At 44.4% G+C, this 19,769-nt stretch overlaps 1 protein-coding gene across 19 annotated transcripts in view; it reads left to right on the top strand.

Moving 5' to 3' along the window:
• Positions 1-19,769, top strand: part of DYSF (dysferlin) — a 256,063-nt gene that overhangs the window by 147,071 nt on the left and 89,223 nt on the right. For all 19 annotated transcript variants that reach the window (XM_074195818.1, XM_074195810.1, XM_074195853.1 and 16 more), the window contains 3 exons: positions 467-640; positions 16,949-17,042; positions 17,592-17,669. In XM_074195818.1, coding sequence (XP_074051919.1) covers positions 467-640; positions 16,949-17,042; positions 17,592-17,669 — 346 coding nt within the window. The remainder of the gene's footprint in view (positions 1-466; positions 641-16,948; positions 17,043-17,591; positions 17,670-19,769) is intronic.

The raw sequence follows: 19,769 nt of genomic DNA, 5'->3' as shown, positions 1-19,769 counted from the left end.
GTTAATTGGAGCAGGATGTGTCAGAGGGAAGACTTGAACCCAGGTCTACTATTCACCAGGGGGAAATCAGAAAATATCTCCAAGGTATCCTTGGAGTTAAGTCTTTAAGGAAGCAATGGATTCTATGGGTGAGGAGATAGAGGGTACAGCCTTGGGCAAAGACATAGAGATGGGAGATGGCGTATTATGAGTGAAAACATCAAGAAAGCTAGTTTGACTGGACCATAGAGTGGAGTGATATATAATCATGTTGAAAAAGTAAGTTGGAGCCAGGAAAAGGGTTCAAGGTCATTTATATCTGGTCCTAGTAAGGGCACTATGGCTGTTATTGCTCTTTATCTTTTCCTTCTGGAAGAAGACCATGATAGTGGAAGAGAATAGGTGAATACCTGAGCGATCAGATTGTATTGCACCCATTTCACAGATGTTTTACTTCCTTCTTTCTTCTTCCTTCCATCCCCCACAGCACAGAAAGGCAGAGTCGGAGGGTGAGGGATGGGAATATGCTTCTCTCTTTGGCTGGAAGTTCCATCTGGAGTATCGAAAGACAGATGCCTTCCGCCGGCGTCGATGGCGCCGTCGCATGGAGCCCCTGGAGAGGACTGGAGCTGCGGCTGTCTTTGCCCTGGAAGGAGCCTTGGTAGGTGGATAGTTCCAAGGTGAGGTGGATGGCCAGAGGACAGCTCCATGCTGTAGGGAGAAAGTGTGGTTGTGTCCAATGCTTCATGACCCCCATTTGGGTTTTTTTTTTTTTTTGTCAAAAATACTGGAGTTTTTGCCATTTCCTTCTCCAGCTCATATTTTTACAGATGAAGAAACAGACACAAACAGGGTAAAGGACTTTCCTAGGGTCACACAGATGGTATCAGAGGTCATATTTGAACTTAGGGTCTCCTGACTCCAGGCCCAGTGCCCTATCCACAATCTAATCCAGTTGAGGCACCATCTAAATTAATGACCATCTAGTCGTTTCTAGAGGAGAAAAATGAGGATCAGAGGTGGGAATCCCATTATTGATTATTATAACTGACATCCATTTGGGTAGACTTTAAAGTCTGTAAAATAACAACCCTACGAAGTGACTTTTCTTATCACTATTTTACAGATGTGGAAACTGAGTCTCAGGGTAAAGGACTTGTCCCTATTCATACAGTAGCAAGGATATGGAATTTGAACCCTCTGATTTTGCTCTTACCTCTTGGGAAATGAAAACAGAAGCAGCATTGGCAGGGACATTAGAGCACAGTACATTAGAGTTAGCAGGGACCTTAGAAGGTGGAATATCAGCCCTGAGAAGCATAAGGAGAATTAGACTATAGAACATGGGTTAGGAGAGCTGAAAGGCACCTCCGAGGTCATCTAGTTCATTTACAGATGGGGAAACTGAGGATCTGAGGTGAAGTCAAAGGTTACACCGATGGGATTTGAATCATTTTTAAAATTTAAATTTTTTAAAGGTTAGATTTTCCAATTTTGCCCAGTCTGGCAGTTACAGGGCTCAGTGGGTTCAATTGTCACAGGAGTATTCAATTCCCGGAGCTTCTCCTTGTGTTCCAATTTAAGGCAAAAGTGCAAATTGTCCATGGAACCCAGTCACAAATAAGGACAGTGAAGAAACTTCCCAGAGGCACAGAAAGTGGAAAGATCTGTAAAATGGGTTTTCTGAGATTGGTTTTTTCACCCTGGTTTCTCCATAAACTTGGTCTGTGACTTCAAGCTAGTTACCAAAGCCTTCCAAACTTCAGCTCTAGGGGCAGCTAGGTGGCGCAGTGGATAGAGTACAGGCCCTGGAGTCAGGAGGACCTGAGTTCAAATCCGACCTCAGACACTTAATAATGACCTAGCTGTGTGGCCTTGGGCAAGCCACTTAACTCCATTGCCTTGCAAAAACCTAAAAAAAAAAAAAAAACCCAAAACAACTTCAGCTCTAGAGAGGGTTGGAGTATTTTGATCTCCAAATGTTGGGATTGAAAAAGGGTCAGGGACTTTGTGGTTTAGTGAAAAGCTTTTTGAACTCGGAATCAATGAAGTTGATTTGCTGTGTTTGTGACCTTGGGAAAAACATTGACTCTTCCTGCACCTTGGTTTCCTCAAATGTTTATTGAGGTTGAATCATAAGCTCTGGGTTCAAGTCTTCTCTCTGCTACTATTTCTTGAGATCTTGTGCAGTCACTTTCCAGCTCCATACCTCAATTTCTCTTTTGTCATCTGAAGTAATTAGATATGATGCCCTCCCAGCTCTGACATTCCATGGTCCAGGACTCCTCCTAGCTCTGACCCTCCCAACTCTGACTGTCTATGAAGTTATGAATTGTACAGATAAGTTATCCAGAATTACTATGGTTACTCCAACCACCATCCCTCCTCCATCTTCTGAGACTCAAAAACTCAAGGAAGGTCCATTAGATTAGACTTATTCAGTCAAGGAAGCTTGATATGGGGAGAGGTTTCAGTAAGATTTTCAGCAAGGTTAAAATTGAAATGTCTTCTGGGTAAGCATCAATTAACCCTACATCCTATTCCTCACTCCTACCCACAATTCTCTAAATTTTCTGGGTAATTAAGTTTGATTAGTAAACTTTTTGGTTAATGTCTGCAATCTGGCTAATATATCCAAAGTTTGACTAATGTATCAGAATCTGAAAACACACACACACACACACACACACACACACACACACACACACACACAAAGACAAAATTATTTTTGTATTGGCCTTAAGAAAGGCTTGCAGCCTTTGGCCCTACCATTAAACAAATGTCATTCCACAAGCTCATATTTACTGATATTCATCACTCAGTCCATTAGTCCATAAACATTTTTAAGCCCCTAATGTGGGCTAGATACTATCTGTGCCAAGGACTGAGGATACAAAGAAAGACCAAGGTTCCCATCCTTGAGGAGCTCACAGTCAATGGGAAAACCAAAAGCTACACTTGAACATTTCTGAGGCACATTGCCTGTTTTGTCACTTAGGCCTCGCCACAACCTGTAATCATTCTCATTTTGCAGATAAGGAAATTGAGGCTGAATGAGGGTCAGTAACTTGCTCAGAGTCAAGGTACAGATATTGGATCATAATTTTAGACCTGGAAGATCCAACACCCTCTTGTCTGACTTTCTTATTTTACAGATAAAGGAAACTGAGGCACAATAATGCTTCTTTCTTTAGAATCATGGATCTAGAGTGAAAGGGGCTTAGGACACTATCTTTTCAAACTTCTCATTTTACAGATGAGGAAACTGAGTCTCAGGTTAGGTGATATGGATGTCAGTTTGGGAGGGACCTAAGAGGTTGTATGGTTCAACCTACTTAATTTGTATTTGGGGAAAATGAGGTGCAGAGAGATTCAATGATTTACCCAAGGTGACAGAGGTAGTAAATAGCTGATGATCTGTGTAAATCTTTTTGTTTTGTATTTTTTAAAATTATTTAAGGCAATGGGGTTAAGTGACTTGCCCAAGGTCACACAGTTAGGCAATTATCATGTGTCTGAGGTCAAATTTAAACTCAGGTCCTCCTGACTCCAGGGTCAGTGCTCTATCCACTGTGCCACCTAGCTGCCCCTGATCTGTGTAAATTCACACGACTCTTTAGGACTGGGTGGTGTTGGGTAAACAGGCCAGTTGGTCTGGGGCATGAAGTGGGTAAAGGGTTGGTGGTGGGGAATCAATCTGGAAATTAGGTGTGAGTTAGACTGTGGAGGTCCTTCAAAGCTTGGCTGAGGAGTTTATGGCCATATTGTTCAATTATAGCCTACTCTTCACGACCCCATTTGGGGTTTTCTTGGCAAAGATACTGGAGTGGTTTGCCATTTCCTTCTCCAGCTCATTTTACAGTTGAGGAAACTGAGTAAAGTTACTTGCCCAGATCCCACAGCTGGTAAGTGTCTGAGGTGGATTTGAACTCAGATCATATCGATTGCAGGCCCAGCACTTGAGGATAGCTTGGGTGGCGTAGGAAGTGTTGAGACTGGAAGTAGGGAGAACAGTGAGGAAACAATCTTTTGGGAAAATTCAGATGAGAGCTGCTGAGGATCTGAACTCAGCTGGGGATCATAGGGATGGAAAGAAGGGGGTTCTTGATTTGGTTTTGGTTTTTGCAAGGCAATGGGGTTAAGTGAATTGCCTAAGGTCACACAGGTGATATCAAGTGTCTGAGGTCAAATTTGAACTCAGGTCCTTCTGACTCTAGGGCTGTGTTCTATCCATTGTGCCACCTAGCTGTCCCTTGATTTGTTCTTGTTGATCCTTCACTCCCTCCTCAATGAGGAGTCGAGGCCTGGGACGTGTCTCAGACAGCGCACTCACAGAGAGGTGCGTACAGTCTTGTCTGTTTGGGGTTCGGGGGGAGCGATTCGACCTCTTTTCTTTTTTCTGCAGTTGTGACTCGGGCTCACCGCCGCTGCTTCTCATCCCTAGCTGATCCCTAGTGATAAGCATCCCTCACTTGCCTTTCCCTAGGGTTCCCGTGTCCCTGGTCTGATGGGGGACACTGGCCAGTGGCTTTGGTCCCAGACAGATTTGGCCTCTTGGTGCCCCCCTGGCCCTTTGTGACTTGTCCCCCCCCCAGCATGTAGTTCTCTCTCAGTGTTTGAGCAGAGTTTTGGGGCTGGCTCTTCCTGTCCCCTTGTGAAGACAGCGCCTTGGAAGGCAGCCCCTGTCTGGTAATTAGTACAGGCCGCCTCAACCTCTCCCCCCTCCCATCCATCCCCACCCTACTGGCTCCCTTCACAGAGCAGGAGGCCTTGGCTCCCGGCCTTGGGCCAACGGTAATCGTCTGCAGTCTCCATCCCGAGCATTATTTTATTTGAGTATTATTCTTTTTCCAGCTAATATCCTGGCGTTCCCAAAGACACCGGGTTTCATAATCTTCCTGGCATTCCCAAAGAACCCAGGAGTGGAGCACAAAGCCTCTATTATAGTAAATTGCCTCCCGTCTCCTCCTCCCCTTCCCCACACCCCTCCTCTCCCTCCAGCTCCCACCCAACCGCCCCTCTGGTTGACATTCAGGGCTCCCTGGGAAAGTCAAAGCAAGTGACTGCATTGGATGAGCTCACGGAATGAGACTGGCTTCTTTGGCTCCGGCCAACTCCCATGCCCTTGGATTTTTCCAGAGTCCATCCTCATTTCTTGGCCCATTTGACTGGGAGGGACGTCTCAGAATAGCTTCTTGAGGCACTAAGGGCTTGGGCAAAGAGAGAAGGGGAGGTGATGGTGGGGAACCTGTGTTCTCAGGAGCATTTATGGGGAAGCCCGAGCCAGAGTCCTGGGCAACACCCCTGTCCTTCTCCTGGGCCTTCTGCCCACTTAGGATCAGAGTCTTGCTGAATGGAACAGAGGATATAATTGAGCCAAGTCGCTTGAGGAAAACCAGCTCTCTCCTCTCCATCCTCAATCATCTCCAGGAAGCCCTAGAGTAGATGTTATAGGGACCCTAGGCCAAGAGCTGAAGTAGTCCAATCAGGCCCAAATGCTCATTCTGCAAGGGAAGTGACTTGTCCAGGGTCACCTGGCTTGTAAGTGGCCCTCACTGGAGGAAGATGATCTGCTCTGCCTCGGAAAAGCTATGACCCTTGACTTTGGGGAGACTTTGGTTCTAAAGCCCCTAGTCTGCTAATCAATCGAGTACGTGATTTCTGGGACTAAAGACATGATGGAAGAAGCAATTATGTCCTTTGGAAGTCTGCCTTGCCTCTGCCCCCTTCCCCCATCTCCCTGCCAAGGTGAAAACCTTTCACGATCAGGTTTACTACCCCCTCCCAAACCACATCTGAATTGAGGCTACTTGCTCTGGGTAGGAAAATGGATGAATATAGCTCTGGGAATCACACATACTCCAAAGTAGCCTTGTGAGACTTTTTCTTGCTTCTTTTAAAAGGACATTCATGCTTCCTTCTGGGGCAGGGCCCAAGTAAAGTCAGAGTTGATTGTGTTGGGGCTATGAGGAGGTGCTAAGGACTGAGGCCAGGAGGGAGGCAGAGCTCTGGGTCACTCAGTCCTTAAGGCTTCTCTTCTCCCAGGGAGATTGCATTAGACCTGCCCAGGAGGTGGAGGCCTCAGGCTGAGCCAGAGGAGAACTAGTTACAAAGAGAGAAAAAAATTAAAGAGGCATCTGTTCAGGGGTCACTGTTGGAATTGGAGGGAGATGATTGAGCCTCAGAGCATCTGCTAACATCCCCAAGCAAGGCCTGGACTTGGAGCCAGAGCATGAACACTTGGGACTGTCCTAAGTTTGGGTGAAGGAAGTATGTGTGTGTGTGTGTGTGTGTGTACACATGTGCCACTGCCTGTTCATAAAGGTTTATGGGAAATATGTGTGTCCATTTGTGTGTGAGGGGCATGTATGTATGTGCATGGAGTGTGTTTATTGAGAAATTTCTGTGTGTACAATTACTAAGCATGAATTGTGTGCTTGTGAGAATGGAGAATGTGAGAGAATGTGAGAATGCATATTTGTATCTGTAAATTTTTTTATTCATTTATTTTTGGGAGGTGAATTCTGATCTCTGGGCCTCAGTTTCTTCATCTGTAAAAAGGAGGGGGGTTGGGCTAGGTTTCCTTCCAGCTCTTTGAATCTAGGCTCCCCTGATCCTCCTTCAAACTGTGTCGTCTTAGCAGCTGCTCTGAGGTTATATAGGCTCATTTCTTTAAAAACTTGTTTTTATTCTTGTTTGTTTGTTTTTAGCTTTTTGCAAGGCAAATGGGGTTAAGTGGCTTGCCCAAGGCCACACAGCTAGGTCATTATTAAGTGTCTGAGGCCGGATTTGAACCCAGGTACTCCTGACTCCAAGACCGGTGCTTTATCCACTGTGCCACCTAGCCGCCCCTAAAAACTTGTTTTTAAGCATTCACTCAACAATTTTTTGATTTCCCAATGTTTCCCTTCTCTCTAGCCCCTTCTCCACCTATTGAGAAGGCAAGCAAATATGATACCCATTAGACAGTCATGTCTAATTAGCCATGTTGCAAAAAATGTAAAAAAAGACTCCTGTATTTGACACTCAAAGTTTCTCAGTCCTTTCTTTGGAGATAAACAACATTTTTCATCATTACTCCTTCAGAATTGTTTTGGATCCTTGTATTGCTGAGAATAGCTAAGACTTTCCACAGCTAATCATTGTACAATGTTGGTGTTGCTGTATACAATACATTCTGGTTCTGCTCATTTCACTTGACATCGGTTTGTGCAAATCTTTCCAGGTTTTTCTGCAAGTATCCTACTCATCACTTCTTATAGCACAATGATATTCCATCAAAATCATATACTGGAACTTGTCCGGCCATTCTCCAGTGGAAGGGCATCTCCTCAATTTCCAATTCTTTGCTACCCCAAAAACAATGTTTATAGATATTTTTGCACAATAGATCCTTTGCCTCTTCTTTGAGCTCTTTGGAATGCATATCTAATTGAGATTTTACTAGATCAAAGGTCTGCACAGTTTTATAGCCCTTTGGACATAGTTCCAAATGGCTCACCAGGATGGTTGGATCAGTTCACAACTCCAACAATGCATTAATATCCCAGTTTTTCCAAATCCCCTCCAACATTTGTCATTTTTCTTTTTTGTCATTTTAACCTATCTGCTAGCTGTGAGGTGATACCTTAGAGTTGTTTTAATTTTCATTTCTCTAATCAATAGTGATTGAGCATTTTTTTTTGTTTTTTGCAAGGCAGTGTGGTTAAGTGACTTGCCCAAGGTCACAGAGTGACCTCAAGTGTCAGGTCAGATTTGAACTCAGGTCAATTGAGCATTTTTTATGTGACTGTTGATAGCTTTGGTTTCTTCTGTAAACTTCCTGTTTGTATCCTTTGCCTGTCCTCCCTTTTTCATGGGTTGAATTTTTGCTTTTGGCTTCCCACTATCAAGACCTCAGTTCAGTCCATCAGCCTGTGTTCACAGGTGGGTAGGGGGCCTGGCAGAAGAGCAAGACTGTTGAAGAAGCTCTGATTTGTATGGGTCACCAAGGCTTCTGGAAACATAGATCCTTACTGGGGTGCAGGGAAGGGCCTCCCTCCCAAATCATATTGGAAACTGAGATCTCTCCTCTTCCCTTCTTTTTGTCCATTGCCTCCTTGGTTCCTTTTGGAACCCTGTCCCAGAGATAGGATCTTCCCTTGGATATCACACTCCAGTCCTTTCCTTGGCCATGGGAATGTCTCTTGTGCTTCTGGAAACCCTAATTATATGTGGTTCTCCTTTTGCTTGGATCTTTAATGTTGTCTTTCCTTTTTCCTCTTATGCTACCAGATAGTATAGTGGAAAGACTAGGAGGTGAGAGACTATGGGGTCCATCAGATCATAGCCTTCCTGAGGGCAGGGGCTGGGTTTTCCCCCACCAGATCAGAGGTTCTCTGATGGCATGAACTGTGTGTCTCCCATTTGAGTAAAGAATTCCAGAGAGCAAGGACTGTTTTTCCTCCCAAGATGGAAGCCACGTTTCCTTCCTCCCTCTGGGTTATCCTCTGTCCAGGGGTCTAATCCATACTTTTAGCAGGAATGTAGGATGAGGATAGAATGTGGGCATCTGGGGTAGAGGGCAGACACATATGGCTACACCCTCAACATTATTGACATTTAGCTAACATTTATATAGCTTGTTATATGTCCCTCCCTGGACTATGTGCTTAATAATTATCATCTTATTTAATCCACACAGCAGCCCTGGGAGTTAGGTGCTTTTATTTTCTCTGAGGAAACTAAAGCAAATGGGGTTGTGACTTGCCCAGAGTCCCACAGTTAATAAATATCTCAGGTTGAATTTGAACTCAGGTCTTCCTGACTCCAAGACTGATGCACCACCTAAATGCTACAACATCTACATACCTAAATATATATGTCTTTGTGTATATACATATTCATAGATGTAGATCTACACATATCTACACACTGATCTCTAGGACTGTGGCCCTCATGCCTGTTTTTGGTCCTCTTGGGCTAGGGTCCCACATTCCAATTCTCCTTCCCTGCCCCTGACATCATTCTCTACCACAGGCTTAGCAGGGAGCAGGGAGGAAAATTTGTGGTTGTGGCCATGGTTGGGGAGGGGTGAAGGATAGTATCCAGAGGCCTCAGTCCAGAAACAGACTCTGGAGCACACACTGAGGCAGCTCCTACTGGGTCTGCTCTGGCAAAATGGAGGGCTGGCTTTTTTTATTTCATTTCTGAAAAGGAAAGCCAGTGTGTCTAAAAAGATCTCCCTTGGGTTAAGAGAGTCCCCCCTCCCCAGAGACCACTGGGACCCCAGGCTCTTCCACATTTCTGTGTCCACAAAGACTCCCAGGTCATCTTAACTACCTCTTACTCTGATCAGAATCTCTTTGTAGGACATTGCTGCCAAGGGTTCACCCACTGGTTACGAAGGAAAGACTTCTCTAGAGAGTCCAGTGTGCCTCAAGACCATGTGTCAATGGTCCATACTAAGTGCCACAGAAACAAACAAACTAGGCAGTGGTTGCCCCTAGAATGCTTACATTCTAAGAAGAGCGAACAGCATAGAAAGGGGAGCTTGGAAATGAAGGACTCTGAGGAGGGAGAAGTCCGAGAGTCATTTGGGGCATGTGTGAAGGGAATGTAGAGCCCCTCCTGAAGCAGAGATACTTACAAGGGAGCCAGGAGACAGGTGCTTCAGGTGTCTCAGGTGGGAAGGGGATGGCCAGGAGGAAGGAAAAGCCTGGTGAATGAATGAGTGGAGGCGTGAATCTCTTTGAATCCCCAACTTCTTTCTAGCCCAGTTCATAGACTCAATTCTGGACTGAGTCCTGGATCTGAGGATGCGAGCTGGGCCTCCTGTGTCCCTAAGGGTAGCCCTATTCTAGTGGGGGGAAGTCAAACGATGTTCCCCAGTTGTTATCTCTAGCTTTCTACCAGAATCACTTGGTGGTCTTGCTCATAATAAATACTTTGCAATGCACATTTCTTGAATTACACAGGATATGTCTCTTACAATAGATTCAGTTGAAAACCTTTGATGAGGACAGAGTTAAGATGATGATGATGATGAGGGCTTGCTTTGGTTTTATAGAGCGCTGAGCATTTTTGCAACTTCTTGAGGTTTTTCCATAAATATTTACAGAGGTTAGCATTTAGTAGGGGCTTTATAAATGTTTATTGATTGATTGATGGTTACTGCATGCTGCTCACCTGCACATATCCTGCTCTTTCTGACTATAAGAATCTAGATTCCCCTCCATTTTTGTCCATATTATTTACTTTTTTTTTGTTTTTGCAAGGCAATGGGGTTAAATGACTTGCCCAAGGTCACACAGCTAGGTTATTATTAAGTATCTGAGGCTGGTTTAGAACTCAGGTCCTCTTGACTCTAGGGCTGGTGCTCTATCCACTGAGCCACCGAGCTGCCCCCATATTATTTGCTTTGGTCCTTAAAGCTGTATTGCAATATTACCCTTCACCTAAAGGTGCCACTGTGAAGAGATGATCTCCTCAGCGAAAATGACTGAAGCAGACTCTGGGGCATTTTTCCTATTAATCAATTAATCAATTAATTCACTTATTCATTCCCCTTTTTGGGTACCAGGCATTGTGCCAGAGGTCAGGGATACAAAAACAGGATGATCTTTACTCTTTTATTATTTTTAAGTTTTTGCAAGGCAATGAGGTTAAGTGACTTGGCCAAGGCCACTCAGCTAGGCAATTATTACGTGTCTGAGGTCTGATTTGAACTCAGGTCCTCCTGATTCCAGGGCTGGTGCTCTATCCACTGTGCCACCTAGCTGCTCCCTGATCTTTACTCTTAAGGGGGTTTACATTCTAATACCTGTAAGCCACTCTCATGAACATCTGGGGGCAAATACCCTCACAGCCATAAATCTCTGCCCAAATTGGGCAACCACTGAGAAGGCAAGAGAACTAAAACCCTGCTAGGGACAGGTAGACTCAGCCCACCTCAGCTTAGTGCACTCTGATAGAGATCCATTTCATGTTTTCATGGAGAGTCTAGGCTGGCAGGGAAAAAACCCCTCTCCCAATGCAGTTCTATCTGAGACCAGTGCAGTTCTTTAAGACACTGAGAGGTTTTATGAATTGTCCAGGGTTCCAAAGAATGTATGCTTGTTCCATCAGTTCCTTCCTTGAACCCAGGACTTTCTGATGCTGAGAGTGGCTTCCTAAGCCACAGTACCTCTGTAGATTTTTGTCTGTCTATCTATCATCTATCATCTATCTATCTATCTATCTATCTATCTATCTATCTATCTATCTATCGGTCTGTCTGTCTGTATATCTATCTTTCTATCACCTATCTATCTATCCATCTATCTTTCTATCTATATCTATATGTATCTATGTATCTATGTGTCTATATATCTATGTATCTATCTATCTATGTATCTGTATCTATCTATCTATCTATCTATCTATGTATCTATCTTTCTATATCTATATCTATCTATCTCTATGTATGTATGTATGTATGTATCTTTCTATATCTATATCTATTTATCTATCTATCTGTCTATCTATATATCTTTCTATCGTCTATCTATCCAACTATCTTTCTATCTATATCTATCTATATCTATATCTATGTGTCTATGTAACTATGTATCTATCTATGTATCTGTATCTATCATCTATCTATCTATGTATTTATGTATCTATCTTTCTATATCTATTTCTATTTATCTATATCTATCTATCTATCTATCTATCTATCTATCTATCTATCTATCTATCTTTCTATATCTATATCTATTTGTCTATCTATATCTATCTATCTATCTACAAATGTTTATCTTTTATTTCTCTATATGTGTCCATGCACGTGTATGTTTCCTTTGGAAGGGACCACCCAGAATAGCTTTTTGAAGCTATTATTCTTATTCAAGAATAAGGAGGGGATGGGGTAGAGGGGCAGGTGGAGCTATGTTCCTAAAAGCAGAACAGCCACAGTCCTCTGACAACAAGGGAAAAGGCATTTCTTCCTATCTTCCATCTAATACCAGTCTGAAAATACCATAAGTTTGAAGTTCAGATTTTGTAAGGGGAAATTAATTTTTTAAATTTATTTATTTTGAAGTTTACATTTTTCCCCCTAATCTTGCTCCCCTCCCCCCACAGAAGGCAGTCCATGCAATACATTGATCTAAGCTGAATGTGTTGAGAGAGGAAAAAAAACAAAGGAAATAAGGAAAGGGAAATAAAGGAAATAAAGGTAAAAATATAAGATAGCAAAATTACATAATAAGATTATGGCTTGTTTTAAAATTAAAGGTCTTTGGTTTTTGTTCAAACTCCACAATTCTTTCTCTAGATACAGATGGTATTCTCTATCGCAGACAGCCCAAAATTGTGCCTGATTGTTGCAGTGATGGAATGAGCAAGTCCACATTAGGGTGTATGATGTTCTTCTGGTTCTGCTCATCTTGCTCCAGATCAGTTCATGCAAAACCTTCCAAGCTTCCCTGAATTCCCGTCCCTCCTGGTTTCTAATAGAACAATAGTGTTCCATGACACACATATACTGCAATTTGTCAAGCCATTCCCCAATTGATGAACTTTCACTTAATTTCCAATTCTTTGCCACCACAAACAGGGCTGCTATGAGTATTTTTGTACAAGTGATGTTTTTACCCTTTTTTCATCATCTCTTCAGGGTATAGACCCAGGAGTGGTATTGCCGGATCAAAGGGTATATACATTTTTGTTGCCCTTTGGGCATAATTCCAAATGGCTCTCCAGAAAGGTTGGATTAGTGTACAGCTCCACCAACAATGTATTAGTGTTCCAGATTTCTAAAGGGAAATTCTGTAACATAAACTGACTTATATGGATGATGACCATCTTCCCCCATCCTCCTGTCCCAAGCCCTAAGTTATCTTTAATTAAATTTTCTATAGTATTCTATAGAATCTATTCTATATACTATAGTATAGAATATAAGCTTTAAACTTATCACCACCACCTATTGTTCCTCTCTTAACTCTACACTGTCCCCGTTAATACTCAGTCCCCAATTCATCTCGATAAGAACTGGGAGACTCCTAACCCCAGACTCAGGATAATCTTGCAAGAAGAGTCCTGTTAAAATGATACACTTATACACTTCTTTGGCTCCTTGGGGAAAATTTGAACCAAATGGAAGGAGACACAAGTTTCCTAAGGCTGAGTGAGTGGTGATGCTGGCTTGCTCTTCTTCATCATAGTTTTCTTTCTTTTGAATATTAAACATTTTTTGCAAGGCAATGGGGTTAAGTGACTTGCCCAAGGTCACCCAGTTAGGTCATTATTAAGTGTCTGAAACTGAATTGGAACTTAGGGTCAGTGCTCTCTCTGCTCACTACCTAGCTGCTCCTGGCTTGCTCTTCTTTTTTTTTTAGGTTTTTGCAAGGAAAATGGGGTTAAGTGGCTTGCCCAAGGCCACATAGCTAGGTCATTATTAAGTGTCTGAGACTGGATTTGAACCCAGGTACTCCTGACTCCAAGGCCTGTGCTTTATCCACTGCGTCACCTAGCCACCCGCTTTGGCTTGCTCTTCTTAACCTGGAAAGGAACAGGAGAAAGGAACTGAGTAGCCAATGATAAGGATAGAGGGAGAGAGATAGGTAGGGCCCCCCAGACCCTCCCAAAGCATCTCTTCAGAATTTAGCTTCATTATTATTTTGAAACAAAGCCACTCTATTCTAATCATCTGAATCCATCTATTCAGCATCTATCTAGTCCAGGTAGCTGAACATACAGTGACAAAGTGGAAAACCGACCCTACCTCCAGAAGACCTATTGATCTGGCATAGAGAGGGAACCAGAAGATACTCTGGAGAGAGACAGGACAAAAACCATTGGGATGTGGGAATAGGGAAAGCACATGGGTGGGTGGACAGTACCTAGGACGTCTTTCCAAATGTGAGTTCTGGAAGGCTGGGTTTGGAGCACAGAGCAGGCACCTTCTAGCTTCCCACTCCCCCCAATGGCTTGGAATCCCCTTCATAGAAAATGTGGAAATATAGGGATGGTATTGGGGGGAGGGGTCCAAACTGTCACTCTTCCCCTTCCCTCCTACATTCGCTTGGGTCCCGCTAGCCAGATGCATCCTCTCTCTCCTCCCTGTTACTCCTTAGTGATGAACAAGTCACACTCAAGCTTCCCATTATGCCTTTTGTCCTCAGTCTCTCCCTCTTTCTTCCTCTTGGACCCTCCTCTGCCTCCCACCTCTAGCTGTTTCTCTCTGGCACCTCTTGAGTCTGACCATCTACCTGGGCCTAGTATAGGAGGGGGGCAGGTTGGTGAGGACCTCAGTATCCCACCCCCCACCAGATTGGATGCTCCATCTCTCCTAGGCCTCAGGGAGCCTGGCAGCATTGACTGAATCCCTGCCCCCACCATCTCCTCCATTCTCTACTTAGACAGAGGCAGCCCACACACCAGGACCACAGTAGGGAATGGAGAAGAGGCTGGGCCGGGCCCGGCCAGGGAGAGTTGGCTTGGGTTGACCTGGCGTGCTCCGGAGGTAATTAGTCTGACAGATTTAGTGCTCCCATCGGGATGTTGGTGGGGCCGGGCGGCCTCCAACATAGCCCTGGCTGGCCTAGGGTGGGACTGGCTCCCCCTCCTTCCAAAAAAATGGGGAGCAATGCTGTCAGACTCTTCATTGAATGGAGCCCTGTGCGATGAGATGTGTGTCAAGATGGTCACCTCTGGAGGTCCCTTTCTCAGGAAGGAGGAAGAGCCTTGGGCTGAGACCCTGGACTTTGCTTCCAAGGCCTGGATCTCCGATTCCTTCTTGGGATAAGGAGGGTGTTGGACGACATCATCTCCAAGATCTCTTCCAGAATAACCTTCTCTGACTTTCCGACTCCTGAGCTGGGACCCAGCCAGGTCAGAGTGAGTTCATTGTGGGCAGAAGGTAACTTTGGACCAGGGCTCCATGTAGTCTTTCCCATCAGACCAGAAGCTCCCTAAAGGAAGAGTTGACTCTCCCACATTAAACCTGAGGGAAGGTTCTTTGTCTCCCTTATCAGAACAGGGACTCCCTGAAGATAGATCTACGCTGTCCCCAATACAGATGAAAGCTTTGAGGCAACTTTTGTCTCCCCCACCCCCCATTAAACTTTCTGGATAGATTCCACCAGACCAAGAGCTCCTTCTTAGTTGAAGTTGATTATCTGTATCAATATAACAAATCTTTATTGAGTACCTATTGTATGCTTGGACCTGTGAAAGAGAGGAAAGGAGAAGTGATTTTTATCTCCAATCCTTGGGAAATTTCACATTTGGAGCAATGAGACTCCATGAAGCATTAGGGATCAGTCCCAGGTCATCGTGAGTTGTGTGGTTCAGGTGAAAATGATTGGAAGGCAGAGGAAAGAGAGAAAATCCTCTTAATTGGATTGGTAAGAGAAGAATTCTTGTAAATGGGACTTAGGTTGGATCTGGAAAGATGAATAAGGTGTTGGGTAGGCAGAAAAGAAGGTCCATTCAAAAGCAAAAGTCTAGAGGTGGGAATAAAACTGTTCATGAGGTGCCTGAATTGAGGAGTGTATGTGAAGGTGGGCATGAAGAAGAATCTGGAAAGGAGACTGGTACTGAATTGTGTTGTGGGGAGAGGCTTTGATGCAGGGCCAATGAATTTTCTTTTTGCTATAGGTAACAGTGAGCAGGGGATCAACACAACAAAAAGGCCATAGTCAGAGGTTAGAGTAGGATGGGACCCAGAATAATTTGGTTGGTATTTTATTTTGTTATTTCAATGACATTATGGAAGTTTTTCAACATTCATCTAATTGCATATTTAAAAAGTTACACAATTTTCTTTCACCCTTCCTTCCCCCCTTCCCACAGCAGAGAACAGTCTAGTGAACATTGAACATGTACATTTGTATTTCACATGTTTACATATTAGTCATTTTGTATATGAGGAATTAGAACTAAGGGAAAAGAAAAAAACATGAAATAGGAAGGAAAAGAATATGAAAATTTTTGAAAATGTGAACATAATATCCATTCAGATTCTGTGGTTTTGGTTTTTTTCCCTGTGGACCCAGAGTAATTGGAGAAGAATATGAAGGACATGGGGTTAGGAAACTGAAACACAGACTTCAGAAGGTGGGAGGACCTCAGCAGCATCTATTCTAATCCACCTGACAAGTGGTCCTCCACCTTCTGTTGAATGATCTCCAAGGAGCAGATGCTCATCACCTCTGGAAGTAACCTATTTCCCTATCAGACAGCTATCATTGTTAGGAAGATTTTCCTGATCTTAGGTCTACATGACTGCCTTCTGGGACCAAGAGAACAAATCTGACCCTCTTTCAAAAGACAAGTCCATTCCAATAATTCAATCCAGCTACTGTTTCCTCCCACTGCCTCCCCTCCCTCTGCCATTTTTTTCTTCTCCCTGATAAGCAACCCTAGTTTTTCGAATGGATCCTCATATGAAATGTATTCAAGGCCCTTTATCATTCTAGGAACACTTTTCCCTTCTCTGAACACTTTTCAACTTATTAATGTCCACTTGAAACTGTGGTCTCCAATTCTGATCACATCTCCAGAGGAGGTCTAGGGAAATCAGAGGACCATAGGACTGCCAGCTTCCCATCCTTGAAAGCCATCTTTCTCTTAAGGCAACCCAAGATCACTTTAGTGATTTGGGCTCAAGTCTTGGCTTGGACACTTTCTTGCTGTATGACCTTGGCTAAGTCATTTAACTTGCCTTGGTCTTGTTTTATCTTCTATAAAATGTTGGGGTTGTACTGGATGGAAGTCTTCAAGTAGAAGCTAGGTGGTCACTTTTTAGGGATGTTACAGAGGGGGATTCTTGTTCAGGTGTGGATTGAACAAGGTGGTCTCTGAGATCCCTTCTGACTGAGTTTTGGGGATTCTTCTGGGACAGTGGTCTATTTTTGGATTGGAATCCCCAAAAGCAGTTGGTCTATTTCCCGGAGGGCTCAGCATATCTCATCTCCTCCCCTCTTGCCTCCCTCCCCCATAGGGTGGTGTGGTGGATGACAAGAGTGAAGATTCCAAGTCAGTATCCACCTTGAGTTTTGGTGTCAACAGACCAACGATTTCCTGCATCTTTGACTGTGAGTGACCTCGGGCCGCGTGCACATTGAAGGGGAAGGGCCGAGAGGTGCTGGGATGGGGTCCCTTGGGTCTGTGTATCAGTCTATCCTTGGAGTGGAGGGATGTACCCTGAGTTTTTGTGTCGCTGTAATGTAAGGGGATGATTATGAATGTATCTATGCGTCTTTGTCTATTTGGATGAACATGTCTTTGTCCATTTGTTGGAGTATCTGCATGTGGATGTGGATGACTGTGTCTCTATGTCTAATATTTGTGTCTTTATGTATCTGTGTGGTCCATCTGTGGATGCATGTGTCTATGAATCTTTGGGATAGGGTATATTTATGTATAACAATCTCTTTATAAGACTCAAAGAGTCTTTCTTTTTACTCCAGCCAGCCATGGCATCTCCTCCCTCTATCAAGAGAACCCTAGAGTATTAGAGATTTGGAAGGGGCACCCAAGTCCCACCTGAGTCTCCCTCTCACTTCCCAAACCCTCTGAACCTGAGTCCAATAGCCATACCCAGGGACTTATCCTAACTTCCCTCTCTTTCCTCTTCTATTAAGATGGGAATCGTTATCATCTCCGCTGTTACATGTATCAGGCACGAGACCTGCCTGCCATGGACAAGGACAGCTTTTCTGGTATGTACATGTAGGCTGAGGGGATGAAGGAACGGGGACTCTGGGAAGCGAAATCCTTCTGGGAGATGTCTTCTTGGAGGTCAAATGATAAAGAGATCTAATATGCTGGACCTCTTTCTCTAAGAGAGGTCCTGGGGAATTTGCTTTTTATGAGGGAAGGAAACAAGATATATGTTTCTTTTCAATCTAACCTAATTTTTTTCAGGTCTTGGCCTAATTTTTAGGATTACTTGTGGTCCAAAAGTTTGGCACTTGTGAATATTTGTTTCTTTCTGGAGGTCATGCGCTCACCCCCAGTTTCAAACAGAGTAACCTCATCCTAGGATATTTGGACTTGTGGAATATGGAGTTGGATAACGGCAGCCCCTATTTCTCAGGGTTGTTGTTAGGATTATGAATTCGCAAAGCTGAAAACATGCTATGTTCGTGTTATATTCATGTTTGCTAATGGCTATTATGTAGGGCAAGGATTGCCTTGCTTTTTTATTTACCAGCAAGCAAATAGATTACAGGGCATAGGTCAGTGCCTTGGAATAGTAGCTACTTGGTCAATGCTAATTAAATAAGTGAATGAATGGATGGATAAATAAGACACATGGAGTCACAGGCACTGAGAGTCTTGGACAGAGTAGGCATAGGATAAATGAATGAATATGTGGGACACATGCAAGCAGTATGGGTCAGTAATACAGGTGACAGGTACAATCAGATAAGGAAGGCCAGTTGAATTCACTACAGAGTGAGTCTATCAACCATCTATTCATCCTTCCCTCCATTCCTCCTTCCAGCTTTCCCTTCATCCATCCATCCCTCATTCCTTTATCCTTCTCTTCATCCCTTCCTCTGTCCCTCCCTTCATTCATCCCTCCATCCCTCCCTCCATCCCTCCATCCCTCCCTCCATCCCTCTATCCATTCCTCTGTCCATTCATTCCTACTTCCCTCCATTCATCCCTTTCCTGTATCTTTCCCTCCCTCCTTCCATCTATCCCTTCTTCCCTCTTTCTCTCCCTCCATCCTTCCTTCTATCCCTCCTTCCATCCCTCCATCCTTCCTACTATTCCTCCTTCCTCCCTTCCTTCCATCCATCCCTTTCTATCTCCATCCCTCTCTCCATCTACCCCTTCCTCCATCTTTCTCTCCATCCACTTAGTCTTTTATTCCTTCAGACTTCTAAGAGGAGTTGTTGGGGTTTGGGTGAAGTATGGATTGAGAATAGGGGGGGGGCTTTGTCACAAGCAGGAGAAGAGAAGGGGAGATGAGACGGGGAACAGCCAGTTGGACTCATGTGAGATCTTGTCTTGCGACTAACTCAGAGAGTTGGCATCTTTGGTAGGGACTGGGCTGGAGCACAGAAGGGAAAATGAGGGAAGGGGCTGTTGGTCCAGTGGCACAACCTTCAGGACCCCAGGGTGGGGGGCCCAGAGAAAGTTTTGTCCCAGTTGGAGGAAGTTCCTGGGAGCTGCTGGCTCTTGCCCGCCTGCCCTCTCTCCCCTGCCCCTGTGCTGAGCCATATTTCATCAGCCCGGGAACTGTCAGACTGTGACTGATGATCCCATTAGCCCTCTGCTGTCTTGGCCCTGAGCACGCTCTCCAGCACCCTGGGCCCATTTGGAGATTTATGAGCCGTCACCAGGGTGGTGTGTGTGTGTGTGTGTGTGTGTGTGTGTGTGTGTGTTCATTCAAAAGAGTAGAGGAGCCAGGGCTCACAGTTGTGAGACATATGGAAAAGTTGGGCCCCAGCTTAGTCTTCAGAACTCTGGAGAAGCAGAAGCAGGGTGAGAAGAGTCCTGGCTAGACCTGGACAAAGTGGACAAGGCAGCCGGTTCCCTCAATCCCCTATAGGCTCCCAGTGACTTCAATTTGATGGTTGGGGAGGCCCAGCAGGGATTGCCATGGGCAGCAAAGGCTGACTCCTTGGGGAGCCAGGGAGAAGCTGAGAGAGTTGGAAAGAGGGACCTGGGCCTCTGGGCCAGGCACAACTAACTCCCCCGTCCTCTAGTCCCGTGCTGCTTGCTGTGTATTTGAGACTAGGTCATAGCTTCCAGACCTGAAAGAGGCTCCTCTGGAGGTCAACATGACCTCTGCCCTGGTCAGACCA

This window comes from Macrotis lagotis, chromosome 1, assembly GCF_037893015.1.
Source record: "Macrotis lagotis isolate mMagLag1 chromosome 1, bilby.v1.9.chrom.fasta, whole genome shotgun sequence".
Taxonomy (NCBI): domain Eukaryota; kingdom Metazoa; phylum Chordata; class Mammalia; order Peramelemorphia; family Peramelidae; genus Macrotis; species Macrotis lagotis.
The sequence above is the reverse complement of the archived record's forward strand: the minus strand, read 5'-3'. Positions and strand labels throughout refer to the sequence as shown.